The following is a 17,499-nucleotide window of genomic DNA, read 5'->3' as shown; positions in this document are numbered from 1 at the left end:
GGGGATGCAGCGATATAGTTCTCACTTAAACAAGCCTCCATGTGTTATTGGGCACTTATTGTGACCAGTGCCGGTTGGCAAGCTATAGGCTTGGCTTTCTCCAAGTCCTGCATGCTTGCTCCTCTCTGCTGTTCCTCTCTATCCCCTTGGCTTTGCCTGCCCTGCTTTTCCACACCCTTCATGCATGGCTGCCACAGCCTTTGGTTCACTCAATGCCCATGGCTACAGAGAACCTGTGAAGTAGACGGCAGTCTTTGATTTCCTGTGCCAGAAAAAGCTGGATGTCACCTTTCTGCACAAAACTCATACTGATGCAGCTAGTCTAGCCGACTGGCATGCCACTTGAAAGGACCATATATTCCTGAGCCATGGCACCTCTTTCAGCACAGGCATCACAATCCTCTTATCACTGCAGCTGATGCCTGACTCAGCAGTAGCCAAGGTTCTGGCCACCTGCTAACTGCTCATATGATATTAGCACAACATTGCCTCCTCCTAATTAACATCTATGAGCCCACTGCCAGGTGAGAATGGATAGCCTTCTTGAGACCCTGGCTGACTTTTTGAGGAGTGCAGCTGACAATGATAACCTTCTCCTCCTGGGTAGGGATTTTAATTGCTCGGTTGATGAACAGCATGACTGGAACAGGCCAGAACCCCATCCGTCCTCTGCCTGGTGGCTGCGGACAGCTTTGGAGGCAGGAGACTTGGTGGACGCCTGGCACCATTTCCAAGCTGACACAAGGCAGTGCACTTTGATAAAGGCAACCGCTGTTGGATAGGGCTGTGCGAAGCTTCAGGTGCTGATTCAATTTGGTGGAGATTTGGCCTGATTCAGTGGCCAAATCTCTGATTCAGAATCAAATCAGAGGACCAATTCAAAGCTCTCCAAGTTGATTCAGAAAAGATTTGGAGAGCTTTGGTGATTCGGGCAGTCCCCACCTATTGCAACAAGGAACTGGACCCAGTCTCTATGCTGGTAAGTAGGGGGGAAGGGGGACTGGAGGGGGGGAGAGGACCATGGGGGGAACCCTGCCACGCCCCATCCCCTGCCTGCTCCCTCAGCCCTGTGATCACCCCCTGACCTCTTCCCACCCCCCAACCCTCACATGGCTGCCCTGCCCACCCCAGCTCCCAGCTCTTTAAAAAAAAGCTTCTACTCACCAGCTGCTGCCTGGCGGGGGGGCAATCCCTGCTGCCCCCCACTGCCCCATGTTGCATGGGGAGCTCTGCCACGAGCCCTCCGACCCTCGCCTGCTCCTCCAGCTCCCCCCATGGCTGCCCTGCCTGCCCCAGCTCTGGCTCTTTAAGGAAAAAAAAAACAAAAAACCCCCACACTCACCAGCTGCTGCAGTGGTCTCAGGGCTTCTGGGGTCTCAGGGAAGATCCTCCCATGCAGCATGGGGAAGTGGGGGGTAGCGGGGATTGCCTCCCCCAGCTGGGGAGTAGCTGGTGAGTTGGGGCTTTTTGTTGTTGTTGTTGTTGTTGTTTTTAAAGGGCCAGGAGCTAGGGCAGGTGGGGCAGCCATGGTGGGGACTGGGAGACTAGGCATGGGTCGGTGGGTCTCGTGACAGAACCCCCCACATGGCGTGGGACAGCGGAGATTACCCCCCCTCCAGGCAGCACTCGGTTAGCGGGGACTTTTTTTCACCAAAGAGCTGGGAGCTGGGGTGGGCGGGGCAACCATTGAGAGTGGTGGGGGATGGGGCCTGTGTGATTTGGAGATTCAGCTGATTCAGCAGCAGCCAAATCTCCAAATCAGATTCAGCCAAATTGATTAGGGGTAGTGATTTGAATCATCAAATTGAATCACTATCTCCTGAATTGGCCGAATCCGAAGCAAATACTAGCTACTTTACACAGGCCTACTGGTGGGATTGCCTTGGCATGCCTTGACTGCTTGTATGTTGCCAAGCATTGCCTGCCAGTCCTGCATTATTCCATCCCGGCTCTCAGATCACAGTCTTACTTGCTGTGAGCTAAGTCTCCTTGGCACAGCATGTTCCTGGGCACCCTACTGGTGTTTTAACACCCCCTTGCTGCAAGATGCTCACTTTGGTGAATGCTTTGCCTATTTCTGGTGGACATGGGAGACTGTGAGAACCACATCTGCCTCCTGGAAGCAATGGTGGGATGTGGGGGAAGGCACAGATCAGAGCTTTCTGCCAGCAATACACAGAGCTGGCAATGAGCGAGCTCCGTCGCCAAGTCTGAGGGTTGGAGGGGGATGTAGCAAAGCTTGAGGTAACCCTACATGAAGCTGGTAGAGACACAGGACTACTTGAGAGCCTTAAGCTTCAGAAGAAGCACCTCTGGGAGCTGGCAGAGGGTGCAGCCCAAGGCATGAGGATTCGTGCTCACTGCCAAGAGTTGGCAGAGGCTGATGCCCCAACCCAGTTATTTTTCAACTTGGAAAAGAGACGGGCCCTGCAGAAAATCCTTGACCATCTCAAGACTCCAGATGGCCAGACACTCACAGATTCTGTTGAGATCCGCTGTCACACTGTAGCCTTCTATCAAGACCTGTATGTGGCTGAACCTCTCTGCCCAGAGTCCGCTATGCCCTTACACAAGGGTCCTGCCCAAGCTGTGCCCAATAGCAGTTGATGAACTTAAGCAAGAGCTATCCCTGGAGGAACTCACAATTGTTATGGGGAACCTCACCACAAGCAAAGCCCCAGGGCTTGATGGGCTGCCTGCCAAGTTTTATAAGACCTTCTGGCCCCTCCTTGGCTTCTACCTCTTGCACGTATTTCATGAGAGCCTCATTGATAAAATCCTGCCTGTCAGCTATTGCCGGGCAGCTCTCACCCTGCTACCAAAGACAGGGGACCTCAGCTGCATTAAGAACTGGTGGCCAGTATCCCTTCTGTGTGCCGACTACAAGATTCTGGCCAAAGCCTTAGCCAATCGACTGTGTACTGTCATAGCCTCAGTCACTGGTCCCAAACAGAGCTACTGCATGCTGGCCAGGACCATCCAGGACAATCTGTTCCTGCTTCATGACCTGGTGACAGCCGCGGACCACTTTGGACTGAATGTTGGGCTCGTCTCCTTGGACCAGGAAAATGGCTTTAATAGGGTTAGCCACAACTACCTTTTTCAGACCCTAGAGGGCTTTGGCTTTGGACTGGTCTTCACCTCCACCCTCCAGGTACTGTACTGAGACATCTCCAATATTTTGAAAGTGAACGGCGTACTCTGTGCTCCATTCCCAGCTCACAAGGGCATCTACGAGGGCGACCCCCTCTCAGGAATGCTATACGCTCTGGCCAGTGAGCCCCTGCTTCATGTTCTGTGACGGCACCTGAGTGGCCTTGTTCTTTTATTGACTTCTGGTTTGGTTGGTGGCCCACCAGTTAGGTGGCCCACCAGTGTATGCAGATGATGTGACCATTCTCTTCAGCACCCAGGGTGATGTCCAGTTGCTGGTGGACTGTCAGCATGCTTATAAGTGTGCTTCCTCAGCTCGTGTTAACTGGCCTAAGAGGAATGCCCTACTCCTTGGTGCGTGGGCCAGTCATCCCCCCCCAGACCTGCCCGTGGGTCTCGCCTGGCAGCATGAGGGCCTTAAAGCTCTGGGGGTGTTCCTCAGCCCATCAGTCTTCCCAGCCTGGAATTGGGAAGGCCTCAGTGAGGAGGAGAAGGCGTATGTGCGGTGGTGGCGGTGGCACTGGCGCTTGCCCAACCTCTCCTATGATAGGCGGGTCCTCATTATGAACAATTTGGCAACTGCAGCATTATGGCACCAGTATGCCATGCTGGACCCCCCCGCCAGATTTACTCAAACAGCTTCAAAGACCTCTGGTGGACTTTTTCTGGGGTGGACACCATTGGCTCCCCCAAGCTGTTTTCTATCTAGGTCAGGGCTTGGTTGACTTGGCAGGTAGAGTGGCTGTTTTCCACCTGCAGGCTCTCCATAGACACCTGTATTGTGAAGACTGCCCTCCCTGGCAACAGCTGGCCTGTGTGTTTCTGCGCCAGGTAGGGAACCTTGGGTTTGACGGAGAACTCTTTCTCCTGGATCCTGCCCTCCTGGACTGGGGCATCCCCCTGCCCTTTTACCGCAGCCTGGTGCAGGCCTGGCGGGCTGCCTTCTACCTCCAACCCCAGGCCAGACATCTGCAATTTCCACAGTTGCTGCAGGAACCACTTGTCTACAACATGGCCCTGTACCACAGGCTGTTGAGCCTCAGGTGTGATAGCCACGCTGACTCTCTTATCCCATCACTTATGGTCTGGCTAGGCCAGATTCTTGAAATGGCCTGGTTGGACTGGCTGTCAGCCGAGGCTCTGGTTCCCCGGTTGGGCATGCATTCGGTCCACTGTGCCGCCCGTCTCTTGAGGGAAGTGAAGGCCACCCTGACAGTGGAGGCAGCGGCTGCCATCAAGGATTACCTCCGAGCATGGCGGGACTTACCTGCCGGAGATGTCTCCCTTTCCACCGCTGCCCATTGTCCCAGCTGTGGATAATGATCTGGGCGGTGGACCTGGCACCTTACTGACTTTTCCCGTGCCTCCTGACAGTGATGCTGGGATTCATCTTGATGTGCTTCCCCAGAAAACCCTGTACACATGGGTGGTTTGTGTCTACCACACTCGCATCCTTGCCACTTGACCTGACATGAAGTGGAGGCAGCACCTAGTGGCACTGACACCAGCTCACCCTGTGTGGCACATGCTTTATAAGCTACCCATTGCCAAATGGACTGGCAACCTTCAGTGGTGGTTGCTGCATGCAATACTGGTCACTGGCACTCTCATCTGCCACATGAACCTGACTGCATCAGTGGCCTGTCTTTTTTGCCCAGGGGAGGTAGGAAAGGATTTATTCCATTCCTTCCTCAGGTGTCCCCGGCTACTGCTGCTCTTTGCTGCCCTTGGCATCTTGTCTGAGGCACTAGACTTGGACCTCATAGAGAACACCTATTTGTTTTCTTTCCCATGCTGGGTGGCATGTTATCTGTCTGGCCAACGCTTTGCTTGGTCAGGGTAAGATGGCTATCCTCAAGAGCCTCAGGAACCAACTTGCTGGGGCTGGCTTTAATGATGCCCTGAGACTCTTATTTCTTGGTCCAGGCATGCCTGGAATTTGAACCTGCAGTCCTCCAGTGGACAGTACCCACCATCCAGGCATGTTGGGCCACTCAAGGGGTGCTCTGCAGTGTCGAGGGCATCTGTTTAGTCCTCGTGCTGTGATACTTCTTGCCCCTTCCCGGGATACCAGCAGGGGTCTGAGCGGGCTGTTGTTGTACTAGCTGTTTCTGTTTTTTAGACTGTGAGGGCAGGGCTTGCAGGCCATAGCCCTAGGCTCTGTCTGTTGTACCTGGGCCCCTGCATAGGCGGTGTTTTATTTTTTTGTTGGATTGTTATTCCTTTTTCCCTTAATAAACCTTTATAAAAAGTCAAAAGTCTTTCTTTCTGTCTTTCTTGTTTTTCATCAGCAAAAACAATTTTTCTTTGGTTTCAAATGAGGGTAGGTAGATATCCACCAACTCAGTCACGTCTGCAAATTAGACTCTCAGTCGCATGCTATTATTTACATGCAGAAAATCAGCCAAATCTTTACCTTCAAAAGATTTGACCATTTATCTTTTCCTTTTGTTCTGCAGAGACCTGTTAGACCAAGCCAGAGACATGGTTCAGCGTATGAAACAGAGTCAGGTATGCTTGCAATACAGAACATTTCAAAGAACCCAATGTGGAACACAGGCACGCATGAGAGGCCAAGGGACAAGATTTAGTTGAATTTCGAAATATTTTGAACATGACACCTGGGATCAGTTAGTAATGGAGACTATTAGTTATTCATGGGTAATAAACTAATGTTTTGATTGAAAATAATAATTGACTTGTCCTTTCCAAAGTACCCAGTGTTACTTAGGAAGATGTCCTGCCTTGTTATAGTTTTGCCAGGGTATTCTAGGTACTTGGTTAATAGTGATCCTGGTGCAGTTCCTATTGATTAACAAAGTTATGACTTCTATGATCTATACTGCATGATTGTACCTAGGCTCCTGAGGAATCTTCTTGGAATACAGCAATAATACAATGTCCTCCACTTCTCTTCATACTACGCTGGGTTCCAATTTCAAAATACCCAGTGATGACAAAAGATTGCCTGTGCTAATGTTGGTGGCTGACATGAAGGAGAACAGAATTGGGCTAAGGCTCAGTGTTTTGAAAATCCTACCTTGAAGCTTCATGCACTTATTTTGTTGTATACCACACCAACAAGTCTTTGCTTAAACGGCAAAAGTGATTATAAAATAGATTCTGTTGTCCACTGCTTTTTGCTGGGAGCTCAAAGGCACTATATATTGATGCTGGGCTGGAAAGTGGGGCAGTAATTTTAGTAGGAAACTTGATGAAATTGAACCTTTTAGGTTAGGCTTTGGGATGTGAAGCTAATGTGAACTAGCCCCAGATGCCTATGTCCTCAGGTGGAATAACATTTCTATCATCACTGGTGACAAATATCTTGAACACAGCTGGTTTGTTGGCTTCAGATTTATGTTTGCATCATCAGCTAGTCCCATGGAAAGATAGCTAAAATGGGCAGGATGAGGAAAGAAAGTGATGACTGAGGTTTTTGTCCTCTTACAGCATGCCATCTTCTTCCTCTTGTGCTCTTTCCTTCCAGATTATAGATTTCCAAAATGACTGGAAGTTAATCACCATTTTCTTTAGTACTGAAGACCCATGTCCTCCCTGTGCTTCAGTTTACCAGGTAAGCTGTCCAAAGTATGGTCTAGCAGTCACAGCAGGCAGCTAAGATCAGGGACTCCTGGGCAGGAGTGGATCCAGGGTGGGTTCTGGATATTCTTGTCTACCTCTGTTTCCTACCCACTCAAAGAAAGTAGTGGCCATTGAAAGTCCAGCACCATTTTCTTGAGCACTGGGATTTTTCTTGCTTAGGTCTCACATCTGGTCCGCAGCTTAGTCTCTGAGAGCTGACTAAATCATTAACTTAGGCAATGTGGTTGAATATAATTGACCTATGCCGTCAGTGTCCCACATCAGGTTCTGATATGCAAACTAGATTTAGCAAGATGTCTCATGTAACTTAATGTATATCTGTCCTGTGACTGCAGGAAACTCAGTCTCACTTTTGCAGTAAAAAGACCTTCCCATGTTGACTTATTTTGCATGCATCAAGCAATGAGGACAGCCTGGGGATGCTCTAAGCTCTCACTGTTGAGCATCAGTAGCATGACTGAGGGGGGCAACTGTGGTCACAGCCCTGGCCACCACCCTTACTGGAGGCCACAAAAGCACTTGGTGCTGCATTGGCATGTGACTGCATCACCGCAGTCAGCATGCAAGAGTTGGCACTGCCCAATATGCTGGTGGGTGCCCCCAGTTTGGAGAAGCTGACTGCATAGGTCAATTATATTCAACCACATTGCCTAAGTTAATGATTTGGTCTGCTCTCAGAGACTAGGCTGAGTCAGACCAGATGGGAGACCTGCCCTGCCTCTGCTGAGCACACTGGGAACATAGGACTTTGGGCATGGTGGTGGGTGTTGGCTTCCTAGCTATCTTCATCATCTCATTTCTGGGGTTGACTTGTGTAGAGGGGAGTGGGTGGGCAGGGCTTATTGCTTGCATGGTACCATAGTGGTATTGGCTTTCCCTTAGAGGCATTTTGAAATATGGGCTAAGGATTATTTCTTACAAAGAGTGAAAGGTACTGTCTGTCTTTGCCTCTCATTCAGGACCATGCATTATCTTCCTGTTTTTCTTTCTGATGTTTCCATTCTATTTAAATAGACTCATATGGCACACACACCACTGTTATGCCTGAGCACCTTCCAACTGAATGTAAAACAACATGACCAATGTCAGTCAAGTTTTATTGACTCTCTGTTGTTTTTTCCCCATGAGCACAGTTAATTCATCCAATGGTGTTTGGAGAAATGGGGCAGACTTTTAACTGAGGTCCAGTGACATATTCTCCTGCCACCTGATGCTGCTTCTCCCTCTGCTGAGAGCCACCTTTGCTTTGAACTGCTCTTATCTCTAGTTCATAAAGACACTTTGAAATAGCAATTTTTCTGTGCCTTTGGTGGGCATCAGATTGCACCAAATTGCCCATATTATTAAAAAAAATGAAATGACAAAGCCTGTGCCATGGTCTTTCTTCAGGGCTCTAATGAATTCTCTAAAATTACTCTATTCAAAGACTAGAGTAGAGATAACTGCCTATGAATACTTGAGAGGGAATAACACAGGAGGAAAGGAAGCAGCCATCATAGAAGATAGTTAAGGGACCATAATAAGGAATGAGCTGAAAAAAAGTGAAATTTAACCATGAGAGTAATTAGACTAAATGGGGTGGTGTGCCAAGAGAAGTCCTGAAAGCTCTTTCATCAGAGGTGGCCAAGAGTAATTTAGATAAAACATTTAAAAGGCTCACATGGGGACAAGAGCTATACAAGAGTGGGACATTCTGCAGGGTCCTTCCCTGCTTCAGTGTCTAAGACAGAGGCATGTCTTCCCTCAAGGAAGACATCTATATGATCATCTTCTGTTATTAGTGAAGATGATCTCAGTGGGCACAGGCAGATGCTAGGGCCCTGCTTTAACTCATGGTGCTTTAGAGGGTCCCCCCGCTCCCCCAGCCTGCACCAGCCCCTGGATCTAGCTGGCACCGTCCCCCATGCCCTGGATCCACCTGCAGCAGCCCAGCCCAGCATGTGGGGCACTCCAACAGCCTCCCAGAAGGCTGCCGAACTGCTCTTCTACCAGCCCTGTCCTGCCTCGCCTCCCTTCCTCCCCATCCAGGGCTGTCAGCAGGGAAGGGGGAGCAGGGAGGGCAGGGAGATCCCAGCTGCTGAATAGCCAGAGCTGGGGGCGGGGGGTGGGAATGGGCCCCTTGTCTTGTACCCTGGCTGAGGTACAGGGGGAGCCAGAGGGGGCCTGTGATATGAATGAGCTGAGTTCCACTCTGCCCTCCCCCCCAGCTCTAGCCATTCAGCAGCCCAGAGCAAAATGCTGGCTGCTCCTGGAGGTGGCGGGGGGCCGGGGTAAGAGGTCCCTTTGCCTTGGGGGCCCGACCCAGCTCCCCCCAATACCTCAGCTGGGGTAACTGGAGGGGGTAGGTGCGTAAGGCTAGGGGGCCCCATTTCCTCACCCTCCACCCCCCCGATTCTGGCCATTCAGCAGCTGGGAGCTCCCTGAAAGCCTGGAGGATGGGTACCAACCTGAAGGCTCTGCTTTTGAGCACCTTAATGTAATACCTGATTTAAACAGGGTTAAATTTTTGTGTGATCAGCCATTTTAAAAGCACTTTGTAGCTGTGCACATGTGTTATGACATAGGTGTGGAGCTCTTCCAGGGGCTAGATAGCTTGAAAAATGTCACTTCTGTCTGCACCAATAAGACCAAGGACGGTGTAATGTGTTTGTTTCATTTCCAAGTCTCTAGAGTCTATTTCCATCTGTTTGAGTCTATGCTTTCCCATGTTTAAATTGGCTAATCAAGGCCAGATAAATCAAAGTATTGATTCCTTGATTTCTTTTGCCCCTAAGTGCTAGATCATGCTCTATCCAGAATGTGGCTATCACTGGCAGCATCTTAGTATATTGGCTCAATAAGTGGAGCCAGTCATGGCAAACATTACTTTCTGTTCTCCTATGGGTTTAATGGAGGCTTGAATTTTCTTTCCAGTTCCAAGAGACGTGCACATGTGCCTTTTCACATCCAATTGCTAAACTATTTTTTTATTTCTTTTTTTTTTTAACAGGGGACTCACTCACTGGACAGTATGGAAAGACTTAAAGGAATTTTGGATTTTTTATATGAAGAAGTAAGAACTATTAATTGATTTTAAGCAGGACCTAATTCTAGCATAAGTTTCATTGTCTTTAATAGGAAGTTGTTCTAAATAACTAAGTGCTTTTGCAAATGCCACCCATTGTCCTTAAGTGCTTTATTTGCATATTTTGAGATTTTATAGATGAAAAGACATTTTTAAAATGGTGACATAAGGAAACCAAAACCTGTTTTCATTTTCATCCTAAAACCTTTTGATTTCCTAAGGGCTTCTTATTGACTGAGCTATGCACCATCAACTGATCATTATCTCTGGGAAATGTCCCATTTCCTGGACCTTATTGCTGTATTGCTTAAGTAGAATTTATTGTCATGTATCAATGGTAAAACAAGCCCTTTCTCCTATATTTGTTTATCTTATCTAAGGAATGTCAATAGCATGAATCAAGGACTTTTTTTCCTCTAATTACTTGCTGAAATTCCATTATTTTGAATGCACTGGGCCAAATCCTGAATTCTTAACTCGTTTTTTCCCCTTCAAATCTTATTCCAAATCTCACCTTTCAGCAGTCTCAGTGAGCATTTTGCATGAATAAAGTCTCATTAACTCATTTTTTTTGGAGTTTTCACCTTCCTGCAAGCCTTCCTTTTTTTCTGTACGCACACACATGCACCGCCTTACCCCCAATGCAGATGCAGTAGCAAGGCTGCATCCTGAGTTAGAAGTAGGAAACATATGAGGCTGGAACTACAGCTTACATCACTACATAAATAGCAGACCACCTGTTCAGTTCCAGTTCAAGTCAATAGTCAATGACAGGTATTATTGCATGGTGGCTAGATAGTGATATATGTAAAATGAGTTCAGGGGTCACTGCTCTGGACTCCATGCCATAACTGTCCTTCGTGAGTAACTGCTAACATAACACTGGGTGGCGGTCTCAAAAATAGGGTCATGGATGAAGTTAGCTAGGACTGAGGTGACTGATTCTTTGAGGTGGTCCTTCCAGCTCAAGGATGATGCCCCTGTTCAGTAGATTAACAGAAATCTTCACTTACCAATGTCAGTCAAAAGTACTATTTAAAGCAATGAATAAAAAACTGATAGTATTTGCAATGTGAGTTTTATTTTTTGCTGTTATCACTGTAGCTCCCAAAAACCTTTGTGAACCTGGTGGATTCCACTGAGCTCGTGATCTCCTCTCTTGTACGTGGAACTCAGAATAAAACAAGGTAAAAAGATGTTCTTGTAACCGAGTAATGAGCATTAGTCTCCTTCTAGTAGCCCATAGACATATGAATGATAGCTTGCTATCCATACATTAGGGTTTTATGAGCAGGGAGTTTTAAAAAATTTTAACATTTTGTTTCAGACAGAACATCTCTCCCATCAATACCACATCATAGCTTAAAATACTCTGACTGGAGGCATGGATGGGTTCCTTGCCCCAGTGAACAAGAGGGGAAAACTTCAACTCATTCTCCTTGCAGTTACTCAGAGGCAGGCATGAGAAGAGTGGCTACTTAGGAAGCAGAGTGGAGGGACTGGTATTAGCAAGGCTGTGTACTGCATGCCATAACTCATTGGAGTGGGCTGGAATACTAGCTGTGGGGTTTTCAATTTATAATTTTGCTGTCTAGTTTTTTGCTTTCTAGTTGTCAGCAACATGGTGTAGCTGTACATTTTTCCTGCTGAATCATTCCACTGATTTACAAGCTACTCCCACTCCTCCCTTCTCTTTGAAGCTTTGTTCACTTGCTGTGGTATTCATCTACACTTTGAGTTGAGTGAGATTTTCACAGCACAAGGTGTCCACAAAACACAGGTGCAAGCAGAAGTCTGTAGAGATGATTATAGGTCTGGACCAGAGAGGTGTAGAGATATCTACACCTGCAACCCTCCAGCAGTGCTCAGCCTGGCTGAGTGAAACTAACTCCTGCTTCTGTTGATACGGCTGCCCACAACAACCCAGGAAGAAAGGACTTTAATCCTCATGTCAAATTCAGGAATGTGTAGCATGCATATCCAATCACCAACTGGGAAACTCAGCTGGTTAGTTAAGTCTCTTCTTGTATCTGGCCACTCCTTGGCAGACACTAGCTTTGAGGCTCCCATTCAGGTCTTAGCTTAAAGGCTCCTCCAGTTATTAAGGCAAAGGTTCCTGTGGAAATGATTGCAACAGAGTTCAGTTTTCCCAAGTGACTATGGAGACAGAGGTAATTGATTGGGCGTGCAAAACAGACCCTATTTGATTTGGATTCATCCCGAATCAGGGGCAGTGATTCGATTAATTGATTCAGATCACTGTCCCCAATTTGACTTGGCTGAATCTGAATCTGAAAATTCGATACTGATTTGGAGAATCAGCAATCCAGACATAGACACAACTTTAAATCTTTTTTCCACATACCTCAAGATACCAGGCGGCTTGTGAACGCTGTGATGCTGGGGTGGATAGAGCATCCCACAGGAGTGTGGGGGGGTGGGCACATGCTAGACGGCTTACCGGGAAGTACTTCTGGTCCACTTCTGGGTCTGCAGGGGAGTATGCTGTCCCCCCACCAGCTCTTCCTCAGCTCAGTGATCAGCCTTGGGGGGACCCCAGGTGCCCCCCCAGACCCTGGAGGCACCACTCACTGAGCCGGAGGGGCACAGGGGGGGCTCTCTGGTGTGCTCTCTGACAGACCCAGAAGTGGACTGGAAGTGCTTCAGGTCCACTTCTGGGTCTGCTGCTGAGTATGCTGGGGAGCACCCCCCTACATGTGCCTCTGTGGGAAACTCCATGTACCCCAGAACTGCAGCACTCATGAGCCCCTGCTACCTAGAGGTATTTAGAAAAAACATTTAAAGTGGTGTCTATGTCCAAATCGCTGAATCTTTCCAAATCTTTCTGAGTCGATTCAGAGAGATACAGGGTCCTCTGATTTGATTTGTATTCAGAGAGCCAGATACCGAATCGGGCCAAATCTCCACTGAATCAAATCAGGGACTGAAACTTTGCACAGCCCTACTAATTGAAAACTAATGCTAAATTACCTGAGACAGTTGTTTTGAGTAGGAAAATGCTGGTGCTTTGTATGACCCTGAACTATATGAAGCTGGCTGTATTTGCCAGCTTTGAAAGCCAAGAAACTGCCCAGTGTATGGGACATGGAAACCAGTATCATTCTGTGATTAAATGGAAGATCCAAGTGCTACATGTGGCTTCTGGTCCTTGTCAATATATACAAGATTTTTCATTAGTGATTTGTGGATCTTCAGACATGTTCTAATACAGGGGTGGCCAACTTACAGCACAGGTGCCACAAGTTTCTCAGTTACCCAGCAGATTGGGAAGGTGACTAGAAAGCAAAGCACACAGGGAGCATCAGGGCTGGGAGCAGAAAGCAGAGCAGCAGATCAGGCAGGGAAAAGGGATTGGAGTGGTACTTAGGGAGGGTGCAGGGGTAACTTATGGTATGCCTGTTAGAAAGGTTGCTCTTCACTGTCTTAAAACATGACTGTTAATTGCTTATTAAAATGCCATCCACATCTTAATAGCATATAGATTATTACTTGAAAAGTTTCTAATCTTTTTCTGGTTATTTTTGTGTTGTTTTATTCCGTAGTGATACATCCTGGAAGCAATGTAGCTGTTCCAAGGAACGTTCCAGACTTGATGATGTCATATTGAGATGGTCCTATCAGGTACGGCTTATCTCATATATTGTTTTTGTCCTAGGGCAATAAGGGTAGTGCTGTACTTGTGTGCACAGTTAAGTAGGGGTAAGGTGTTAGTTATCTAATACAGATAACTGTCTTACCCAAGATCACAGCTTCTCTACATCTATCTGGCATCAGAAACACATGAGATTAAATCCACTGTGTAATTTATCACTCTCAGCACCTGCTGTAGGTGTTAACAATGGTATCGCTCTTAGTAACACAGGGTTTGCCACTTCTAGTCAGAGCACTGTTCTGTTTACTCCAGTATTCTGCCTCTGGTACTAACTAATGCTGGAGGAGTTAGGAGAAGGCAGAAATTAGCCAAATTGTAAGTGGCCAGTTGTGCTGTGATTCCTTCCCGAAGCTATAAAGCACCAATTTGCATCCTTAAGTGTGACGCTTGATTACAATGCCTCACTGTTACTCCTTCTGAGAAAATGGTGTTAATTGAATGCAGTTCTCTAATAGCCACAGGGACATTAGGAATTATTGCAGAAAATGGCTTCATTAAAATACTACTTTTGTCTTTGTTTATGGAATTTGATTATGGTAGTATATTAGGGGTGAGGATGAGCTTAAATTCATCCAAGCTGTGGATAAACTGGACATATATTATGCTCTCTGTGTGACAGATTCAATTTCATTAAATGAGTATCTATCATTCAGGATGCCTGGGAAAAGCTGCTGGAGTCAAGGAGATATGATGTGAGGGATGATTTCACTGTTGTTCTTCAGCCCTTCCTCCAAGACATAAATCTGCCATTTAGAACAGTGAGTGAACATCAAGCTTTCCATGATTTCTGGATGACCCTTGGTGACAGTGCAATGTTCAGCTGGTTCTTTTCTCTTGTGAGCTGCTTAGCTCCTCTTCAAGTCAATAGGAGTCAGGCATGCCTCTGAATCAGTTGTTAAGGGCCAGATGGTTAATCTCCCTTAAAACAGCTGTTGCTCTGCAGTAACCCTGTTCTGGTCAGTAGTGTGTGATATCACTGTAAGTGAGGCAAAAGTTGGCTCAGAATGGCCCTACAGATGTGGTTGTCCAGAGGTGCTGGGCACTACTGCTCCTATAGATGCAAGTCATGACATCTTTGCAAATTAGCCCATAGGCATCTGAAAACAGTCATGGCAGGTGGCTTGGCAGATACTTGTTTTGCATTTATGTGCTGGCATCCCTTGCTGATCCCTGATTGTGCCCATGTGTGTTGCTAATTAGAACTAAGGGGGGAAATATGATTAATTATTTTTTTTAAAATGGGGAATAGAGAGAGAGAATGGGCAATAAATGTTGAAATATTTAAAAATAGGGTTGGGAGGTGGAATTATGAGATGGATATAGTCTGGATCCCTCAGGACAAATATTGTCTTGATGTTTTAATCCCATAGAGCCACTGGGATAAATACATATAGGATTTAGATCCATGGGCTTACAAAATGTATGAGTAGAATTTAACCCTTTGTGATTGTAAAGGAAGCTTTGAAAGGCCTAGAAGGCTCAGTGGGAAAGGTAATAGGAAATGAAAATGGTACTTCTTAGATAACTGGCCTGAAAATAACTTGGATCAAGTGCCGAAATCTATTAACACTTCATTTTTGTTTGTTGACTACTGTAAAATGAGTTGATGGGTTTTAGTAGCTTAGGGTATCGCCAAAGCTTCCAAAACAAGCAGTATCTTCATTGTTACTGTGTGAGCACAGTAATTGAACAACAAAAATTGAACAGAATCAGGAAAAAGAAATTGTCCTATATCCCATGTCAGTGCTAGTGTGTTAGTGGAGGGGCCTCCTTCCACTGCTGTGGCATATGATGTGCCCATTTTGTTGATAAATATCTTATATGTTGTGAATTTCAGTTTTCAGGACTGTCAGGCCTGGTTTTTCATTCATGTTAAAATAATTATTTCTCATTGTAGACACACAACTGCCTTGTGCTTGGGTGGTTCTTGGATACAACAGAGCTGTTAAGAGTGACTTGCAGGCTGTGAGCTACTAAGCTCTTTCATGGGCTGTCATTTTTATTAAAAATATATATTCTATGAACTTCCAAACAGGTATGACCAAGTTCTTCAAGCCAGCATTTTAAAAATGCTTTTAAGTGGCAGCTAAAGCAAAGGATCCTTATTCCTAATGGAGTTTTTAATCCCATCTGTTATTCCTCTTCAGCCTACTCCTGTAACAGTTGTTGTTACTGATCTCCATGCCATGTAATGGAAATGTTGCACCTTCACTGTTGCCCCACAGAACATGCTACAGCAGTCACTTCTCTATGTGGGACTTAAGTGGAGGCCATTCATGGCTGGGTTTATGGGTTACTTGTGCAGATCAGTTTACAAATGGGTCTTTCCAGTGCTGAGTAGCTCCTTTGAAAAGCACTTGTTCCTGGGCTTATGCATAAATGACACAAGGCCATTCCACACTGTTGTGCTCTAAAATGCTTTCTCTTCCAGGGCAGACAGGTTATGGGCAGTTCCATATCCAAGACGCAGGTGGAACTCGCTGAAGGGGAACATGCTGCCTTGGGTGTGATCCTCTGGAACAACATGGTGAGATGGACTAGAGGTGTTATGCTGTGCAGACTGAGCACAAATGCCTGGCACATCCAAGCAAGATAGTCCTTTAGTAGGCTGGATTCTCTTATTAGCTATCCTATCAAGAAATGAAAAGAGCAAGGAGTGGGGGGAAAAAGGTTTCATAGCTTGCATCTTCAGACAGATAGGGAGATATATGTGTATACTTGAAAGAGCATTGTGCAGCCCTGAATTATGCCTCCTTATGATCACAGAGTTACGGACACTGTAGTAGGTCCCCAGATGCCCTCCATTCAACAACAGCATTTCCCAAACATAGAGCAGGGAAAAAAACATCTTAGGAATCAGAAAATGAAGCTGAGCTCTTTTTCCTTTAGTCAAGCTTGCTTCTCTTGCAGGGTGACAGCTCAACAATACAGAACAACCCTCAGGCAAACTCATCAGGATCTTGGCCATATCCTAAACTAAGGTTATAACAGTTATAGTACAGGGCTTTGTTAGGTAAGCAGCAAACCATGAGTAAAACTGCTGGTAACTACTACATTGTTAGGCTACCTTTATTTCACTGAATTGCTCCTATTATGATTGTGTCAGGTCAGGTTCACCTGCTACCATAATTTACAGTAGATGTTAACATTGTGATGGTTAACACTGAGTGCTGGGTGGCAGTTAAATAACCTGGTAACCTCTAAGGTGCCAATGGCTTCAGGCAGAATCGGGCACTAATCTTACCTGTGAGGAAAGAGATGCCACCGAAAAGTTGTGGAAATTAAAGAAATCTACTCCATGACAGGGTAGACTGGGCTCTTTAATTCTGGCTGGTAGCCAATCTAGGAGTGGAGCCCCGCTAGACCAGTGGTTTTCAACCTTTTTTTTTCATTTATAGACCCCTAAACATTTTTTAATGGAAGTCTGGATCCCTTTGGAAATTTCAAATGGAGGTGCAGACACCTTTTAATTGTAATTATGGATATTCACTAGGACTGTGCGAAGCTTCGGGTGGTAATTTGATTTGCAGGAGCTTCGGCCCGATTTGGTGGCCGAATCTCTGAATCCAAATCAAATCAGGGGACCAATTTAAAGGTCCAAATCGATGCCAAAGATTCGAAGAGCTCTGAAAAGTTTCAGAGAGCTTCAGTGATTCGGGCAGTCCCCAGTGGTTGCAGCAGGGAGCTGCAGCCACTCCAAGCTGGTAAGTACTAGGGGCGGGGGAGGGAGGCCTGGGGGAGGGGACCATGGAGGTACCCCTGCCAGCGCTTCTGACCCCCACCTACTCCCTGCCAGCCCCCCCATGGCTGCTCTGCCTGCTGGGGCTCTGGCCCTTTCAGAAAAAAAAAAGGGGAGAGAAACCCTGGGACTCGCCGCTCCCGGTGCAGCCTCGGGGCTTTGGGGGCTCCTGCAGAGCCCCCCACGTGGCACGAGACAGCAAGGATCACCCCCACCGGCAGCAGCGGTGATTCCTGGGTTTTCTTCAGGTTGTTTTTTTTTTTT

At 46.8% G+C, this 17,499-nt stretch overlaps 1 protein-coding gene across 1 annotated transcript in view; it reads left to right on the top strand.

Moving 5' to 3' along the window:
* The first annotated feature begins 2,343 nt into the window (after positions 1 to 2,343).
* Positions 2,344 to 17,499, top strand: part of PLB1 (phospholipase B1) — a 102,706-nt gene continuing 87,550 nt past the window's right edge. Inside the window, exons 1-7 of the mRNA XM_019548590.1 lie at positions 2,344 to 2,525; positions 5,613 to 5,664; positions 6,644 to 6,730; positions 9,749 to 9,811; positions 10,928 to 11,010; positions 13,387 to 13,465; positions 15,928 to 16,023. Of these exons, the coding sequence (XP_019404135.1) occupies positions 2,344 to 2,525; positions 5,613 to 5,664; positions 6,644 to 6,730; positions 9,749 to 9,811; positions 10,928 to 11,010; positions 13,387 to 13,465; positions 15,928 to 16,023 (642 nt within the window). The remainder of the gene's footprint in view (positions 2,526 to 5,612; positions 5,665 to 6,643; positions 6,731 to 9,748; positions 9,812 to 10,927; positions 11,011 to 13,386; positions 13,466 to 15,927; positions 16,024 to 17,499) is intronic.

This window comes from Crocodylus porosus, unplaced genomic scaffold, assembly GCF_001723895.1.
Source record: "Crocodylus porosus isolate Cpor-Errol unplaced genomic scaffold, CroPor_comp1, whole genome shotgun sequence".
Lineage (NCBI taxonomy): Eukaryota > Metazoa > Chordata > Crocodylia > Crocodylidae > Crocodylus > Crocodylus porosus.
Note: the sequence above shows the minus strand (reverse complement) of the source record. Positions and strands in the feature narration are given on the sequence as shown.